The 19,634-nt window shown below is 44.2% G+C and overlaps 1 protein-coding gene across 3 annotated transcripts in view; it reads left to right on the top strand.

Annotated features, from left to right (window-relative positions):
- Nucleotides 1–19,634, top strand: part of MTMR1 (myotubularin related protein 1) — a 403,694-nt gene that overhangs the window by 93,322 nt on the left and 290,738 nt on the right. For 2 of the 3 annotated variants that reach the window (XM_069212404.1, XM_069212403.1), the window contains one exon: nt 4,885–4,938. The exons of the other annotated variant lie outside the window; for it this stretch is intronic. In XM_069212404.1, coding sequence (XP_069068505.1) covers nt 4,885–4,938 — 54 coding nt within the window. The remainder of the gene's footprint in view (nt 1–4,884; nt 4,939–19,634) is intronic. 3 annotated transcript variants of the gene reach the window in all.

The following is a 19,634-nucleotide window of genomic DNA, read 5'->3' as shown; positions in this document are numbered from 1 at the left end:
AAGAACGGGATATGTAATTGAACAAGTATTCAACTTCATTCTCCTGGTGATCATGCACAGAACCTCTTCAGGAATAAAATTGCTGCCTGTTAGATCCAGGACACTAACATCTGAGATAGTCTTACTAGATATTAGGGAAATAAATATTTGCTAATTAACTCCTTTTTAGGTAGGAATTCTAAAAGGGCCATGGCAAAAAGAAATTCAGTTCATTATTCATATCCCTTAAAAGAGAGGATTTGGATGTTGGAGGGAAATCTGATACTAATCACCAATCTTCATACTGTAGGGTGTTAATTGTCCTCTATGCCAGTCCGACTGCCACCAATTCAGAAACTAAGTTCAGCACATGAACAAGGTCAGCACCCATGGGATCCAGATTCTATCCCAAACAGCACCGAGACTACCATATTAATGCAGACGTAGTACTTAACTGAACTCTCTGCTCAAGGTCTCAGGCTGGAGTAAAACATCCAGTGATTTCTAAATGTCTCTGATAGTCCTCCATGCAGCCGGATATAAGATTCTCAACTGGTGTAATCCCCAGTTGCAATCCATCAGAATATTTAGTAGGCTTGGAAGAAGGTTTGCACGATCCCAGAAAAGTTCCAGTAGAACTGGAAACCACAGTTGAGACTTCAATATTGACAGCTTGCACTGATTCATCTGCACTCCCAAGTTGTCAAACTTGTGATTATCACAAAGGGAGCGAAGGCATAATTACAACTCCTTCCCCAGTCTTGCTGGAAACTATCTTCTGCCCCTGCCCCAAGATTTAACCTCCTTTTGAAATATCTCAAGAGTTGTGGATCCAATCTTCAAATAAAGAGATTTACCTCAACCAGCTCAGATCTGTCCACCTTTTCCTGAAAAGTGCCTGAATGAATGTTCTGTGTGCTAAAGTCCTGGAAGTATTTTGAATTTGAGTCAACACCCAGCTTCTGTTTAGCCTAGAAGATACGTATTCCTCACAGAGATGCGTCTGTCTAAGCAGAAATGCCAGAAATCACTTGGCCAGATCCTTCCATGCCTTGGATTGGACTTTCCAGGCAGTTGATGTATCTTACTGCTAATAAATTGTCCCTTTTAATCAAATTCAATAGGAAACCCTGTGAACAAGCCTGTCAAGAGCCCCAGGTAGTCGATGAGGGGTGTATCTTTTTTCACCTATTCACCATCCTCTTGTTGAAATATCCCCCCATCTAGCTCCCCAGCCCAGGTGGCTGGTACCCTACTGTAGATGTGGATGGTCACAGATTTGCTCTTCCACTATGGACTCTTCCATCAAATGTATCCTCTCAGAGTAAATGACTCCCCACCTGAAAATGGTGTCTTTGAGTTTTCGAAGTGCTGTGTAGTGAAGCAGTCCTGGTTAGTCACCTGGACCGAGGGGTCTCAAAGATATATCAGTCCGGCAAGCTGTCTGAAACTAGTCCTTTCCTTGGTGAACACTTACTTGATAGGCATAATGTGCTTCTGCAGGAGCAAGAGGGTAGCTGGCTTCAAGTCACCAACAAATTCTATAAACTCCTAACTCTGTTTGGACTAAATCTGACTTGTCCTCATTGACACCAAAGTGCAGACCCTGTGTAAGGCTCACTGCACTACTCAGTTGTGCCTTCACTCAGGTTCAACACTAGTCCATCAGTAAAATATCCAAGTACACTAAGGCAAATCCCCTTTGGTCTCTGGAACCTCATTACTGGCCGCATTAGCTTGGTGAAGGACCAAGGGAGATTTTAGAGAGTGAAAGGGAGGGTTACAAACTCAAACACCTCCCCCTTTCACTAGAATCTAAGTAAATGCTGATGGGAGCAAAGATGGGAATTGCCAGCACTCGTTCCTTCGATCTAGCCTTAGCATCTAGTACTTGAACAGAAGATTATCACTGAGAAAATGAATGCCCTCCATCTAACAAAAAATGCACACCAACCACTCGTTGGATCTGTGAAGGTCGATGACTGGCCAGTGGCCTTTGCCTTTGTTCTCCAACACAATTGGATTGCTCACGAAATCCCTGGCGTGTAATACAGTTCTGACCACTGCACCTTTCCTATACAACTCTGCCACGTCCTTGTCTCCAAGGATGCACTCCTTTTGTGAGAAAACTAATGACCTGTGTGTCCTTTGTTCTACAGGGATCAGTAAAACTCTGTGGAAGCCTCTTACTACCTGTGTAAAACCATGGATCTCATGTCAGTTCCTGACATTTGTGAGTGACTAGAGACACCTGATCTCGCACTCATGTTACAGAAGAAAGAGTAGTCCTTACCGTTCTACTCTCTAGGGATGTTAGCTGTGCCCTTAGAGTCCCCTCTGCCACAGTAACCTAAAACATCACCTCTAGTGGAGAAGCCCCCAAATCTCCTTTGATCTAGCCACCGGCTACCTCTTTTGCCTTCTTGGCCTCTCTGGGGACCTTGCAATCCGAGAGGGCCAACTGACAGGACGCTGCCAAAATCTTGGACTCATATGTCTTTTTGACCAAGACCTGGACTTTGTTGGAAGACCCTTTAGAAAAGGATTACCAGACAGGTCAACAACCATTACATTTCCTGCATGAGATTTGGCTAGTTCTTCAAGTTTGGGGTCTTATCTTAATGAGGGCGAGCATTTGTGCCCATGAAAAGCGTGCCGGTTGTGTTTTCCGAAAAGAAGCTTACAGGCTGGGCCCAGCAGGACACAATAGTTGCTGAAATAAGGTTTTCTGACTCCTTGGCCTCTTCTGCTGTGTTGTGAATTTTTGTCAGGAGACCAGAAATGTCGAAGAGCTTAACCTGACTCTCCTGCAAAGACATATCCATCCATTTTTTGGAGTTCCTCACATATTTGCCATTAAAGTTGTCATTGTGGCGTCAGCTCACAGTGTGAGGGGCAGCCTTACCATTTAGGGATGGATGTCTGCATACTGTCAAAAGGCATTTCAAGAACCTCCTTATTAAGAAATTACCTCTGTCTACCCTTAACATGCCATACCACTTTGTCCGCTAGGGTCAGTTCTGATCACAAATGATAAATATCCTGTAGGTCATCATACCAGATCCCATCCCTTTTTTAGCTCTCCCAGAGCCAACAAGACTGGGATGTTTTAAGTAAGACATTGGCTGCGAAGGACTGCTTGGGCTGCGTTTCTCTCTTGACTAATTCTCCTGATCCCCCTCGTAATACTTGCAGGCCGCAGTTGAATGATAAAAGAGGCTGACAGGTAGGCATAGTTAATAAGTGCACCAGGGCACAAACCGCAACGAAAACAGCACATCACAGACCAAAGTATGTCACAGTAAAAATCCCAGGAGGGGCGCTTATCTGGTTGCTGAGAGGCAAAGAAAGAGTAAGTGATGATTTTCCTGAGAGAGTGTGTATCTGGATAGATGGCATCCTACTGGTTAATGAGTATTGCTATTAGGTGGACTCATGGGGATTGAATCTCCGCAGATATTGTTGTTGGTTTGTCTACATGTTCTTATATAAAGAGTTGTGATTGCTGAAAAATAAATGAAGACATAATGCATATTTCACAACTCCAGTTTCGACATAGAATCTATAATGCCCTCCGTCTTCATATGAAGAAGGCTCCTTCTTTTAATTTTTTTAAATCTCTTCTTAAAAACATACTCCTTGAGAAAATATGTATTTGATGTTTACTCTCACAAGTCATGCACCCCATCTCGGTGTCTAGTCATCTGACACTCCTTTTACTATCTCAGACCTCTTACTCCTCTCTGACTCTGTTTACCAATTTGTATTGAAATTAGTTTTCTTTCCCCTATTAAGGTGAGATTTCCTCCTTTATTTACGTTGTTTTCAATCCTAGTAGAGACTCTCTACTCGTATTTGCTTCACCAGCATGCCTCTAATACGCTAATACAATATGTCTGTGCTGGTTTTTGGTATGTAATGCCTTAGGTGCATGGTTGATTCGCTACTTTTTGCCCGGAGTCTAACATTTTTGCTCTTCTCTGTTTACAATCAAAATGTGTTTTTTGATTCTGCTTTTCCAACCAACTTCTACATGTTTTTCTTACACCACACAGTATAATTGTGTGATACCCGCCTCCTCCCATTGTCAAATGCAACTATTGTTACCCAATGTGCCTCGTTGCAACTATATCCAGTTGGTTGGCCAGCTCTACATTCTTGCTGGCTGTGTTCGGACTTCTGGCTGGTCAGAGGCGCACCGTGCAAGACAATATATAAATACATGAATGCGAATTCCAACATACGTTCTTAAACAGGTTGGCTTTACTTGTAACAGAAAGCCTAAGAAACAAAGAAAATTGTTCATCTTGAAGTGATTGTGTTTGATTTCAAATCCCTGAAACATTTACGTGTGTCACACAAGGATTATTCTGTACTTGTGGAAAATGCAGCATGTATTTAATAATGTCCTTTCTGTTTTTAATCTTTCTTTTTACGTGCGCCTCCGATTCTGGGTGCATTTCAGTGTGTTTTTTCTGCACGTTAAGACACATTTTGTCTGGATTTTTATTTTTATTTTTTTAAGCATGTTTCACTGTACGCTTAATTTTATTTTACTTTGCACGTCCCCTGCTGTAACATTGCTTGCTTTAAAAAGACAGTACATACTTTGAGTTGTTATGCCTGCACAAGTAGTTATACACGTTTACGAATAATAATGACAATTTTATTTTTCGCGCATTCAAATGATGCAAAAGGCCATCCATTTGAAGGCCATACGTTGCAGTGTTTGCATGCCACGTGACCGCGTCTTCCGTTTGGAAAAAAGTTGTTTGTGAGGGTTTCGTTCGTGTGAAAGTATTTACTGTCTCTTTAAAAGGAAAATGATTCTATCCTTTCACCTGTTGTCTGCATGTTTTCTTCCTTTTACCTCTGATTTTCCCCTTGCTGCCCCATGCTATGCAGGAGATTCAGGATGGACGCAATGGTTATCAGTCAGGAGGAGACGCTGATCAGGGGGCAAGTTATTTTGTTTATTAATTGTATAAGAATGTGTGTTTGTTTTACATATACTATGCGCATTACTCTGAAGGTGATGTTCCCATTGTTATTAGTAAAAAAAAAAAAATCCTTGCTTAGTTTGCATATTTAGACAAGGTTACTTTATACCAGTTGCCCTCTTGGTGTTTAGGCTTGTGATTTAGCACCAGGAACTCTGGTGATAACTTTTTTAAGATATCGAGACAATGAGCTACATAGCTTATATCACCTACCCAACTTTTGGATGCTATTTTCATTTGCCAGGTGTCACCCCTGGACAGAATTCAGCTAGTGAGATGCGGCCTTATGCTCAGGATGAGCGATAGATGGCACAGCCGAGGTGAAATGGATTTCTAAGTGGCCCTTCCGGCAGAAACGTTTTCTGCATGTGCCCGAAACCCCAAGGAGTTTCCATAAACTACAGAGTACATTCAGTGTTGAACGTGAGCACGTTTACTTTTGAGACTATGGAACCTCTCCTTTGACATTACAGTACATTGTTAAGATGGCTATCTAAATTCACCTTGGGAATGGATTAATAAGTGAATTAAGACTAATGGATACCTTTGTGTCTCTGTGGTGTCAAGGAGCTGAAGCATAAAGAACCAATCGCTCATAGATTTGCTGTATATATATGTCTGCTACTAGGCAAAATCGCTCTGTAAGGTGCCCTTACGGGTCAAAAACATAACTGAAATTGCTTTCTATCGTTATTCATCTGATTGCCTTGCCTCTTATATAATGCCCCCAGCTAAATATGATGGATGACATCAGAAAGCAAGGTAATTTGATCATCCAGCAATGGGATCAGACGCCAACCATTAGTAATAGCGACACTCACCAGAATTAAATGTGAGTCTTCACTCAGTATTGTGGCCTCCTCCACATGCTGCACAGTATCAAGCTACTGTCTCTCACTCGAAGACCATCTCGTAATCCACTTCACAGCCACATCCACCCGCCATGTTCACTTTCCAGACAGACCTTCTCTCTCCCATAATATCCAAATTCCCGCACAGTCGTTATTCCCTTACACAGATTTTACCTTCTTGTCAACGTTCAGCACTGTTACTGACCACACTGAGGTGGCCTAGGATCCTGCATGGGAATAGAATTAATGTCTTCAAATGCAGCTAACCGAACATCTGTCAAGTTTCAAGTCCCTCACCCGCCACCTCCCCAAAAAAGCCTCTTGCAACTAAAGATCGACCATGTGAGGGCCCCCTGGGACCTGCTGACTATACTTCTCTGTACAGAAATTACAGGTACCACAGTCTAGATTAATTTCTAGCAGCAGCCCTTACTAGGAAACATTACTAGTTGTGACATCAGTAAGCTCAGTAAACTGTAATAGCCTACTGGTCAATTGGGATTTTGGAAAATAAATAAAACAAGGAGACTACTGCAGATAGGACTTAAGTAACTTGCATTTAGTCAGACAGAAGTCTCCATTATGATAAGCATGACTATTATTCCACCAAGACGTCTTGGGTAAACAACTTTCAGTAACACAAAGTGAGAAATTATTTCGAACAATTCACACTTAATCATGTGCATCGCATAGAGTGACCTTCTTATAATAATTGAGGTAGCATGAACTAATCATATAAGTTACAACAATACCACACGGGCATCTGAGTCACACATGAGCCTGTGAATTTAGCTTTACTTGAGGAGGCGGGGCTGAAGACATTAGGGAATGAGTTCCCTGAAGGGATCTTCATAGCCCTAGTGGATGTAATGAAAATTCAATGTCCAACTCCTCTCCTGACGTTCACATACTACCATCTACAAGTGGCCCTGTTAGAACTATACCAACAATTTATGGCTGAACCTCTGGCCCTATGGGATCTCCAGATCATACTTGCTAGTGATACCCGCATAAATCTAGTTATTAAACTATATAATGCATCTCAGCAAGACAGAGCTGCAGCCATCAACACACTCTTAAATAAGTGGAACATGGCACTTGAACCTCCAATGAATATTGCAGATTGGAGCTTCTTTTGTGCACTGATGGGTGTGCTCACATCAAACTATAACACCCGCATAATACACCTTAAATACCTGTAACAAATGTACTGCACTCCTGTCAAATTGTTCAGCTATGCAATGTGGGGTGTGCAAAGTGTGGGGTTACGGAGGCCATCTTCATTCACCTAGCCTGGGAATATACTCTGATCCAACAATACTGAGAATAAGTAACAGTCCTGGTCACAGACGTAGTGTCGGAGCCAGTGGTGTGCACCCCCCAGATGTGTCTTCTCAGCCTTGTAGAACCTGTGCAACCAGCCTGTCACAAATTGGTGGCAGGGGCCTTGCTTTTGGCAGAGAGGAGGGTGGCTACGTAATGGGGGAAGAGGTCAGCCCTGAAGACCAGGCAGTGGCTCCATGACATAGAATATTGCAGGGATCAGCTGGAAACATAGGCTAAAGAACTTCCACGGCCCTCGCAGCCCAAAGACATTTGGAGCCCAATGAATGCATATTTTGTAACACTTTCTGAAGAGTCTTAGTGGGTAGTGATGCCTGAATGTACTGGGACATGGCAGAATTAATTTGTACATTTAAGGATCTCAGTATGTGACATGGTTGACAACTGAGAACCATAACAACATATATGGAAATGATTGTTCTATTATTTGTCTGTTGTACAAGTTGAAAAAACTCAATAAAAATATTAAAAAAACAATAATAAGTTGCTACACTATACCTTCCTGGGTGCAGAGTCCAAGCCAGCAGCAAACACACTATATTTGCAAATGGTTCCTTCAGGAAAAAATGGACACAGACTACCCTGGTCACTAAAACAAAGGACCATTTCTGTTATAAGAATAACCTACAACCTTGGCAACCAATAGACTATTACCAAGTGAGTAAACACTTAAAAGTACAAGCAAGTGTTGTTAAAAGGCTGCTACTTGAGATAGTACTTCCTAATAGTGAAGGATAGCTAGTGTGAAGCACCTGCTACAGCATGAAGGAAGTTCTCCCCAATAGAACGAGCTACAGTGAATTAATGATAGGTTCAAAACTACCATTAAAAAAAAAGACTATTAATGAAAGGTTAGAGATACGATCATCATTCTTTGATTTTTAAAAAAAAATTTTTTTTTTTTGTTTATGCTTACTGCACCTAAATCCACATATCTCGGTATTTAGCAGGCATTTACTTTTCTTTAAATTTCTGTAGGTTTGACCTGCCAAATTTTAATGAGGGTGTGATCTTTACTGATCCTGGTAATCACCTGGTGCGATAAACATCAACGCATTTATTATTGTAATTCTTGCGCAAACAGATGTTTACCGAGGGTTCATAAGTTACCAGTCCATTAGTAAAGAGAACCTTAATACTTCCATTCTGGTTTCAATGGCAAAGGCAGATTACAAGTATTTCATCTAAGACCAAATACTGTGGTCTGACACTAGTGACAGTAAATACTTCTTCATAGATACGCGGTCGAAGACCTGAACATCTACTTGCACAAAGAAAGAACAATAAAGACTGCACATGTCTACTTTATGGTTGGTTTGCTCCATCAAGTTCTTACACAATCATACAAAGGACTTATAAGTAAAATAAATTATGAGAGCTTCATGAAATGAGAAATAAAAGGGTAAAATAATTGTTTCTGATTGTATCACCCCACCAGCACTGGATCCTAAAGGGAACAGCACCCATTCTCCTTTGCACTAAAGGTTTTCTTTCTTGGGCAACGTCCTTTTTAAACTGTTTCTATTGTACCGTGAAATAAGTCGACAATACATTGTAACAGCAGTTTTTTACAGTCAGGCAGCAAAGTCAAACATCAGAGCTTAAAATACATTTCTATGCAGTATTCTGTATAGGGTCCAGAAGGGTTTTACCCATCTGCCCCCACACACATTCTTCATCTGTTCAGACTTCTAGAAGCAGTTTACATACATTGTAAACCTAAAGGTGTCCCGTGGCACATCTCCATCCTTGACCAAGTTGTCATTCAGAAGGAGTGGGGCGGTCTCCCCCCGCCCCTTCTTGCGATGCGCTTTCCCGCTCTCCTGCCGCCCAGCTGACGGACCCTTCTCACCTCTCTCCCATTTTTAATGGTGCCTGCTGTGCAGCAGTACAGCTGCCGCACTGCTGGCATGCCAAAGGCCAGCCTATTTGCGCCCGTCCATTCCTGGTTCGCGCCCAGCGCCACAGACCCTGGTCCCTGCAACATACACCGGTATGAATCCAGGTCCCTGCATGAACTCGACTCCGGAGGCTCTGCTGCATGCCACCACGCACCTCTGAAGGACACGCAAGGCTCTTTCGACTACGCAACTGCACCTTCACCTGCCTTTGGACGTCACAGCGTCCCTCGTCGAGCCAAGCCGGACACCTCAGATGCATACTTCTCAACACTCGCTCCCTTGTCAAACATGCAGTAGAAGTATGGGATCTCCTCGACTCAATCAAACCTGATGTCACCTTCCTCATGGAGACCTGGATAAACCCCCCCCCCCCCCCCACCATCCCCCCAGCCCTGGACATCGCCGCCGCCATCCCAGATGGCTACAAAATCATCCACAAAAACACCATCAGCCGAGCAGGAGGAGGCATCGCCATCATCTCCAGGAACACGCTCCACCTTTCAACCATCACCGAGGCCCAGACCCAGGCAACCACCACTGAACACCTACACGTCCAAATCCAGACTGACTCAAACACCTCTCTCTGCCGCACCCTTGTCTACAAACCTCCCGGATCCTGCTCCCAATGCAGCAAAGCCATTGCTGTCCTCATCGCCCCATGCCCTCGCCTCTATACCGACTACATCCTACATCCTCCCGGTGGCCTCAACTTTCACCTCAAAAACCGCAATGACCCAAACACCACATCCCTCCTGTACAACCTTGCCACCCTCGGACTCAAGCATCTGGTTAACATCCCCACGTACTTAGCAGGACACACCCTTGACCCTGTCTTCTCAGCAGGAAAAAAACAAAACATAATCTCCCTGTCTCACACTTCCGAACACCTCTGGACAGACCACCATCGCGCCCACCATATGCCAACACGCCCCTCGCCCCCTCTGCATCAACTGGAGCAAGGTCACTGAAGCCCAGCTCACTGACACACTCAGCCACTCCCTTCCACCAATACTTTGGACGCAAACAAATCAGCTCGCAACCTCCACCACCGGATCTGCGTATGTTTTAACACTGCACCCCCTGAGGAAACCCGCCAGAAACCAGCTGGTTCACAACTGATCTCCAAGATTCTAAATGCACCTGCAGATGACTCGAATTAAAATGGAGGAACAGCAAAAACATGGCAGACCGCACAGCATACAAAGACGCAGTCACTGCTCACAACCAACGCATCATAGCCTCCAGAAAGGTCACCATCCAGGAACGTATCAGCACCAATGTGCACAACAGCAAGGAGCTTTTTAACATAGTCAAGGAATTCATAAACCCCGGCACGGACACCACAGATATGCCCCTCCCTCCCCAAGACCTCTGTGAAAACCTCACCTCCTTTTTCCACCAGAAAATCTAGGATATATACGAAGGGTTCGTGAGCCAAATCCCACCTCCATTTCTCCCCAGCATCACCACGAACCCCACCGCCAGCCATCACTGAGCCAATGGATCCCCATCTCGAAGGAGGACACTAGATAGCTCATGAACGCTATCTACTCAGGGGCACCGTCAGACCCATGCCCACACATCTTCAACCGAACCAGTGCCACCATCACCCCAGAACTATGTGGGACAACCAACCGCTGCATCGAAACATCCAACTTCCTGAATGACTGGAAGCACACAGGGGTCAAACCGCTACTAAAGAAATCCTTGCTAATTCTAGAGATATGAATAACTATAAACCCATCTCTCTTCTCCCCTTCCCAGCCAAGATAACCGCAAAAGCCATCAACATGAAGCTCATGGAATTCCTCGCATAAAACCACATCCTGGGCCCCTCCGAATACGGTTTCAGGAGCAACCGTAGCACCGAAACTCCCCTTCTCACAGCCATGGATGACATCTGCACCATACTGGACCATGAAGACAGGACTGCCCTCATCCTCCTCAACCTCTCCGCCACTTTTGACACCGTATCCCACACCACCCTATGCACCAGACTCCACAAGGCTGGCATCTTTGGCAGGGCCTTCGAGTGGATCCTCTCCTTCCTCACCGGAAGGACACAGAAAGTCATACTCCCGCTGTTGGAACCAACAGAAGCCTGCTGTGGAGTACCCCCGGGCTCCTTCCTGAGCCAAACCCTCTTCAATATCTAGATGGCTCCGCACACCAAAATCGTCAGACAGCAAAACCTCAACATAGTTTCCTACGCCGATGATACACAGCTAATTCTCTCTCTCACCAATGAACCATCAACAGCCAAGAGCAACTTCCACAATGGAATGAGATTAATCGCCAACTGGATGAAAAACAGCTGCCTCAAATTTAACTTGGGCAAGAACGCGATCCTCATCCTGGGCCCCACTCCGTCAGCCTGGGACGACTCCTGGTGGCCAGCTGCCCTGTGGAAGCGCCCCCACCCACCAACCTAGCACGCAACCTGGGCATTATCCTGGAGTCCATTCTGTCCATGATCCACCAAGTCAGCGCCGTCTCATCGTCATGCTTCCGCATTCTCTGCCCCTTACGGAAGATCTTCAAATGGATACCCACTGAGGCAAGAAGGAAGGTCACCCCGCACTTGTCAGCAGCAGACCCGACTACGGCAACTCTCTCTGCGCCGTAATCACAAAGAAGCTCCAAGAAGACTCCAGAAAATTCAGATCGCAGCAGCCAGACTCATCCTAGACATCCACAGCCACATCTTTGCCCATCTTAGAGACCTGCACTGGCTGCCCATCAACAAATGCATCACCTTCAACCTCCTGACACACTCCTACAAGGCCCTACACCAGTGATTCCCAACCTGTGGTCCGGGAACCCGGAATGTCCGCAAAGCCTTCTCAGGGGGTCCATGACTGCTTAGGAAATGTAATAATATTAGCAGATTAGGTCCCCAGCTTTCAGTAATGACTCATTGGGATTTGGGAGTCCCTGGATTCCAATAATGATTTAGTGGGGGTCTCTGGGTTCCAGTACTGATAAAGTTGGGGTCCACAGAAGTCAGAAGGTTGGGAGCCACTGCCCTACACAATATTGGCCCGGCCTACCTCAACCACTGCCTATCTTTCTACCCCTTCACCCAAGAGAACTCTGATCTTCTCAACTTGCCCTCGCCGCCAACCCTAGAATCAGGAAGAGCACAGTGGGAGGCAGATCCTTCTCCCTCGCGGCGCACATCTGTAACATGTTACCTACCCACCTCTGGCATACCTCCTCACTGAATCAGTTCATAAAAGACCTCAAGATCTGGCTCTTTGACGATTAGCACCCTTGTAACAGTGCCTTGAGATCCCATGGGTGATTAGCAGTGCTGTACAAATCACTGATTGCTTGATTATTATTGAAAGTCATCATCATCCTCTAATCATGCACATTTCTGTTAGTTTGTCATCTGATCTTACACTAGATATTCTATTCCAGCAACCACTTTTTCTGGTCTCACCACTGTAACTCCAACAGTGGGACAAGGGTCTCTCTCCAATGCATGGCAATGTGTTGCTTAGCAACATGAAGCACAGTGCAGCAGATTTATCGCTTGGTTGATGTTTATTGAACTTTGATGAAGACTTAGCATACATTCTTGGGAGGTGTGATCAGTTAAATCATGGAAGCCTTACTGACAGACAAGGATAAGATAGATAGCCATGTGAACTTTCTGAGAAATGATAGATAGGTCACTTCCTCTGGGAACTAGAGCTTGGTAATACCCATAAATGAACCAACTGTGGCTTCTTTTTTTCAGCAAGAGCCCCTTGATCCTAAATCCAAGACATTCTGATTCTTGTTGAAATAGGTCTAACTGCCAGTGCCCTTCACTTCCACAGTATAATTATTTCCTTGAGCTATTCTGAAATTATGTGCCAGGAGAACATCCCCTTTATTTTTTAATACAAATAAATCAGCATTACATACAACAGACCCTTTGTAGCTCTGCCTGTCTGCAAAGAACACAATTGATCACTTATAGTCCTCACGCACCTTAGCACTTTCACTGAGCATTAACACTTGTCTGTCTCCTCCTGCTCTACTCTAGATGAACCACATTTTCTTCTGAAAAGAGTTTCTTTCTGCTAGTGGCAGTGGCAAATGAAGTTATCTAGATCACAGCCTCCCATGTTGATTTTTATGAGATTTTACATGAAACATTCAATAATGGTATACATGACCTTTCGGTGATTGAGTACTTTGCTTCACATCACTGTGCCTACACTTTACTGTCTACAAGGAATGGTAAGTGGAGGCAAAAATCAGAGGTACAGGGAAATGAGTGCATGATCTGGCATGAAGATGAAGTTGATAGCTAACAGTCTGATGAAGTTTTTGAGAAGTAAATGTACTGCTGTTCTGTGGGGTGGAAATGTCTCCAAACCCCTGTCTCAGGTCTGAATTGTTATTCCCCTGGATAAGGGCCTATGACACCCTTTATGAGGTGCACAAGAGTAACATATTGATACGTTGTTGTCACCAAATTCCCAGCCTTTCCCTTCATCCCAGCCAACTTTCCCTCTCAAACCCTAAACTGTTCACATATGCTTAGGTCCACTGTGGCACCCTCCAGAATTTGCACCTTGTAGAATCAGTTGTGTATGGACAGGAGGCTCCACCACAGATCACCAGAGTCCATTGGGAGGCATGAATGCCCATCAAGAAATGCTGTGACTCTTCCAACACCATCTTGAGAGTAGACCTTCTGCACAAGTCAGGGGCCCACCCCCAGCAGTGCCACCAGCCCTACCCACAGAAACTATGTATCTGTCTCCCCTAGAGCTCACAAGAGAATCTGTGTTTCTATGTCCAGTGCTCTTGGACCAGGATAACACCTAGAGTACAAGTCCGCAGATCTGTGGCATGCCCGTGCCCTCAGTTATAAATTCAAAGCTTATGAACAATATTGTGTGTTGGCTAAAGGCATAATGCATAACCTAAATGGGAAGTGTGTTGCACTGCACTGTATCACATGTTTGTTCTGACATTTCCTACCATCCAAGGATGTCCAATAACCGTATGTCATTTTTGATACACAGCATGTGAGAGACAAGTGCGCCTAAGTGAGAATTCAAGCAAATTGCTAACTTAAGTTGTCTTTAATTTTGACGCCCTACTTAGCTCTGCATTGTGCTATCCTTCACCCTCGTCATATTTTGCACAGACTAATACAGTTTGCATTATGTATGTCTCCAGTAGACATTCATACGTGTTGCTCCTCTAAAACCACATTAAGCACCATGAAGATAAACCCTGGGATTATTATCCTGTTTTAGACTTTAGCAGAGGCATTGCCTCCACTCAAATCTCTGCTGTGCCAGACTGTGGCAAGGAGATGCCAAGGCAGTAATGAACCATAGCATTACAGTACTGCTATTTTGTGTAGAACAAGGCAAGGTTATGAAGATCCTAGAGATCATGTCCTGACCTGAGGAGATGTTCTCCCTAGGATTACCACCAAGTAGGATGGTGGTGACCCTGCATCTGCCTGTGTGCTTGTCTCACTTCCTTGCCTTTAAGTAGTCTATGGGGGTTTCTCTGATGGCTGCTGCACACTGCTACCCCTCCATCATCTGTATTCCTTGGATGTCTACATCTGAATTTGGTGCAGAGTACCAGTGTTACATCCGGACATGGTGTAGTTGTTGCACGCCTATGGTGAATATAGTGATTCAGATACAAAAATGGCAGAATCCCATCTCACACATGAAGACAGCATTTTCAATATTGACCTCAACTCCCGCCCGTAATATACACCACAATAAGGTACAGAAAAAGAAGGATGGGATTGTATACTGCACTATATGACATCAAGCTAAAAAGAAACCAGAAGAGAATGTCTGTCTTAGGAACATACTGGATAGTCTGAAAAATGGCACACATATAGGATGGTAATAGAACCGACTCTATATCCCCCTTTAAGCCACCTGGCCAAAGGGAAAATACATTACATTAGTATGTGCAAGTCCTTAAACCCACCATCTAAACAATGGAGAATCCAACCTTGAAAGGACAACAACAGCCTTGTGCCTTTCAAACCCTAATACCATCTACTGTACCCAATATTCTAAAACCTGATATGGAAAACTACCCGTTGCTCCAAGAATGATGAATCTATTTTAGGAACGACAACTGTCTTGTGATCCCAAAATCTTACTACAGTTGCATGACCTGAAAACACTAGTATATCCTCAAGCTCTAAGTCCTAGTACCATCGAGTGTGGTCCCAGTGAGCTAAAATCTGGTCGCCAGAACAATCCAGAAGGGATCAGCATCTTCTCAGGCTGAATTCTAAAGGCAGAGGTCAAAGCATAGGCTTGGGCAGCATTTAGAAAGCAAGGCATGAACCTGGTGGGTGTTGCGAGAAATTGGGTTTTTGATGGTAGTGGGGGTGATGGTGAAAACCGTTCTCATGCAACAACCACCAATCTTGTCAGGGTTAACCACAAAAGTCACAACAATATTCTGTGCTTAATCCTCTGGTAGCTTGGCGTATATGCAGTCAGGCTTAATTTAAAGACACTGTGTTAATTATTTATGCAGCACACAAACAATAGCAAAGTGAACACACAGCACTAGATATCCCACAACAATTTAGAAACAGAGTAGAATTTATTAAATAATATGAGACCAAAATGACAAAAATCCAGTCAGTATTACTGGAGATAAGCAATTTTAAAGGCTTAAGTAAAAATAGCCCAAAGAAGCAGAAAGAGCTGACTGAGGGTATCTGGTCACACTAGACTTGTTCAGGCTGACTGCAATGGAGTACAGGCCAGATACAGCTAAAAAAAAGTTTTCTCCTCAAAGTCTGGCGCACAGAGCTCAAAACTTAAGGATTTCACACAGAGAGCTCAACTGATTACAGCCAAGGATTGAAGAACCGGGGAGTCACCTCTTGTGGATTAGGAAGTCACTCCAGCAGAGGCCATCATGTCTCAGGCAGGTGTAGTTGTAGGTCCAGGCAGGTCTTATTGCAGCTGGTCACCTGGGCAGTTGCAGGGAGGTCTCTGAAGCTTGCCCTCACCTGCAGACACAAGCAATACCCATAGGTTGTGTACCATCAGGCTGTCCTCAAAAGTGCCTGCATGTTCTACTGCTCCAGGTATCCTGACTGCATCAGGACTGTGACATCTCTGACGCTGCTTAAGAGCTGATTAGTAAGTATCTGTAGTGAATTTCATAGGACACCAGGAACAGGCCTGCAGGGTTGGGGGGGGAGGTAGGGAGAAGATCCATGGGCTAACAATTTCATTTTTATACTAATTCAAGCAAAGCGCTGTTAAAACTAAAATACTTCTTTAGCAATGCTTGGGAGGGTAGTAACCTTTTTTCCTCAAAAGCCTTTGCACAGAACCTGAACCACTGCCTCTAATTTGGCAACTTTTGGCATTTAACTTATTCAAGTGTCTAAAAACTTCTTCTCGATGGACCAAGTCTTCTTTAAAGAAGCAAAACGTGTTCTTGGTTTTTTTTTTTTTGTATGTATTTTTTTGTGTTTGTTTGATCAGGCATAGCAAAACATTTGGAAAGTGAAAAGGGGACTGGGTCTTTCTTTATGAAAAATGATTAAGTAAAATGTTCAAGATATTTGGGAGTTTATAGCATTAAGTACAATTTTTTTTTTTAAAGCGCAAAAGTGGTCAGATTATGGAGCTTTACCTCGAGGATGCAACATTTTTGTAAGAGAACCCCCCTTCTGTGATGAATCTTCACAGATTCACTGCTAATTACTAATAAATTAGGAGAAAGTCTTGCTGTTCCAGATATGTATACTGTCCCAGAGTCCGGGGAGCTCTGAAAACCCTTTTATGTGTCATCTGATCCAAATTCTGTTCTATTGTCCAAGCTTGTTAGCACCCTGTTAGTCGCCTAGGGGGCCTAATTGTTCTAGTTTATTCTTCTTTTTTATAATTTCAAATGTGTATGCTGGGAATATTTTTCCTTTGTACTTATTGCAGTTTTCAGAATTCTTTTTTGACAAGCAGAGCATGAAGCAGAAATCATTGGAGTATAACGTTAACAGAAAACGAGCAAAAGTTAAAAAAAAAAAAATAATAAAAAAAAAAAAATGAAAAAATAACAAACATTGGCAAAACCAATCGACCTAGCACAGACTTAATTTTTTTTTTAGAAAAACAAGCTGGTTAAACAGCTAAAGCTACGTGTAAGGCATACACTGGGGAAAACAAAACAAACAAAGTGACCATTGAATATTGAAACTCGTCGGACAACTAAAATGAGAAATATTGAAATTAGACAAGATTGTTTGGCTTCTGTCACTGGTTCCTTTCTAAGTATAATTTATACATGCATTTGTGGTAAAACACATTTGATGTATATATGCTTTTGTTTAGATGTTTTGTTTTCTAATGTGAAGTTGTATCACCAAAGTTAGTTCACGTGAGTTCAGACCAGTGTGTTACCTATACAGTAGTAACCATCAACATTAGAAGTCATGGCGGTAGGCAACTTGCAGTATTACTAATACAGCATTTCGTTTTTTCTGCTACAACTTTTAACAGTTCCCTCTTAATCACATCACATTGTTTTGTAAAATGTGTAAGCAAACTGATTTCTTTAGTTGCCTTCTTTTGCCGTTCCTTTGTCTAGTATTGTATTGGAATAAAAAACGTAAATTACCCCATCCAATAAATTCCACAACTGCTGTTCTACTTACTGATACAGTTAGTAGATAATTATATTTTTGATAGATTCAACTACCTGTGGATTTCTCACCTTATGATTTCTCCCAGTGCGCCAACATTTGACGGAAATTTTCTTCCTAGCTCCCCACCTCGACAAGGACGTCAGAATTACACGGCTTCGCGCACGACTCCGTCTGACGTCATCGTGGCAATAAGAAGTCCTCACCGGCGTGCTGGCGTCAGTTCCCTTTTTCTGCACCTTCGACGCTAACGGTTTATTCCCACCCCTTGGCAGTTACTGTTTCGAGGAATCGTTGTAGAGCGTTACAATGTCTCCACCGAAAAAATCGTGATTTAAGCCTTGTAATGAATGCAGGGGGTCGCATGTCAGTGACGGATCCTCATGAAAATTGCTTGTGGTGCTTGAGCTCAGACCACGACGTGGAGGAGTGCTTGTCCTGCCAGCGGATGAACCCAAAGGCCTTGAAAGAAAGAGAGGCTAAGCTTTTCTTGGCAAAAGCTAAGAAGGAGCAGAGAGCTCACCGAAGATCAAAGGCAATGGAGACATCATCGCATAGATCTTCGAAGTCACATAAGAAGCGGCACTGACACGAATCTCAACGTCGTTCTTCCAGAGATCGGTCTCGGTCCCCTCCAAGACGGTGCTGCACGGCGTGGGAAATCAGCCCTATAGTGTCTCCTCAGCCTCAGAGTCCACAGGCTTCTCCGGCCCGACTTGGATTGAAATCTCCGAGACCCCGGAGAGCCCTATGGCTCAGTTTTCTTCTGGGTCTGCTTATGATCAGGAGTTGGGTGTGCAAGTATCAGAGTCTGTTCAGAAACCTCAGGGGGAGCAAAGGTTTCCGGCCTTCCCAGCTCCGGGAGTTTATCCTTCAGCGTTCCTCAACGCTGTGTTTAGAGCTAGGGCCCCTTCTGGTGCACCTGCTGGTCCCAAGGGTCCGTTGGCATTCACGCTGGGGTTGCCGGCGCCGTACAAGCAGGCTACGTTTATACCCTTTTTTCCTGGTGAAGGGGCTGGCTCGGCGCCAATGACTTCACCTCTTCTACCCCGGATGATGGTGCCGTCAGAGTCGATACCGGCGCCGGATGGATCCCGATCGACCCACAGTGTCTCACCTCCCTCTCCTCTGCCGAAGCATCCTACTTGAAACCGGGGTCGTCGACATAGGCTTATTCTCTGTCAACGCCGCGTTTGGAGTCCAGGCTGAGGTCGAGAAGGAGGGCCTTGAGACCTTTGGAGGAGCAAGAGTTTCAACAACAGCTGCTGGAGGAAGGGGAAATTCCTGAGCCTTTATGTGAATTTCAGGGCCTAGACTGCTAGTGGTCTGGATACATCCCCTGAGTGGGATTTCTCATCCCCTGGAAGAGAACTTACAGCAGAGGCAGCTTCTTACCACAGTGTGATAAGAAAGGCTGATGAGTTTTTGAACCTACCATTACTGACATCAGAGACGAAAACAAACATTTTAACTGAGGTGTTGCATCCATCAGCTACGTCCTCTGAGCCTCTCCTCTCTTTTAATGATGCCCTTACTAAGCCCATTTTAAAACTTTGGAGGAAGCCTGTCATGACTCCAGCGGTTTCCAGGACTGTGGCTAGGAGATACAGAGTTGCTACAGGAGATCTGCAGTTTCTGTCACAACATCCAACGCCTGAGAGCTTGGTGGTGCAAGCCTCTTGTTCTGCACAATCTGCTCCTTGTTCGTTCCCTGCTACTACATCTGATAGGAATTATAAGCGTATGGCCAAGACGGCTAAGAAGTGCTTCTCCTCGGGCATAATGGCCTTGAAGTCTCTCAATGCTACGTGTGTGCTGGGGAGGTATAGCCATGCCCTGATGGACTCAGCAAGAGCTGTTGTGCCAAGATTGCCTCAGGATTTGCAGGGGCATTTTGATAAAC

This window comes from Pleurodeles waltl, chromosome 2_1 (genome assembly GCF_031143425.1).
Source record: "Pleurodeles waltl isolate 20211129_DDA chromosome 2_1, aPleWal1.hap1.20221129, whole genome shotgun sequence".
NCBI lineage: Eukaryota > Metazoa > Chordata > Amphibia > Caudata > Salamandridae > Pleurodeles > Pleurodeles waltl.
Note: the sequence above shows the minus strand (reverse complement) of the source record. Positions and strands in the feature narration are given on the sequence as shown.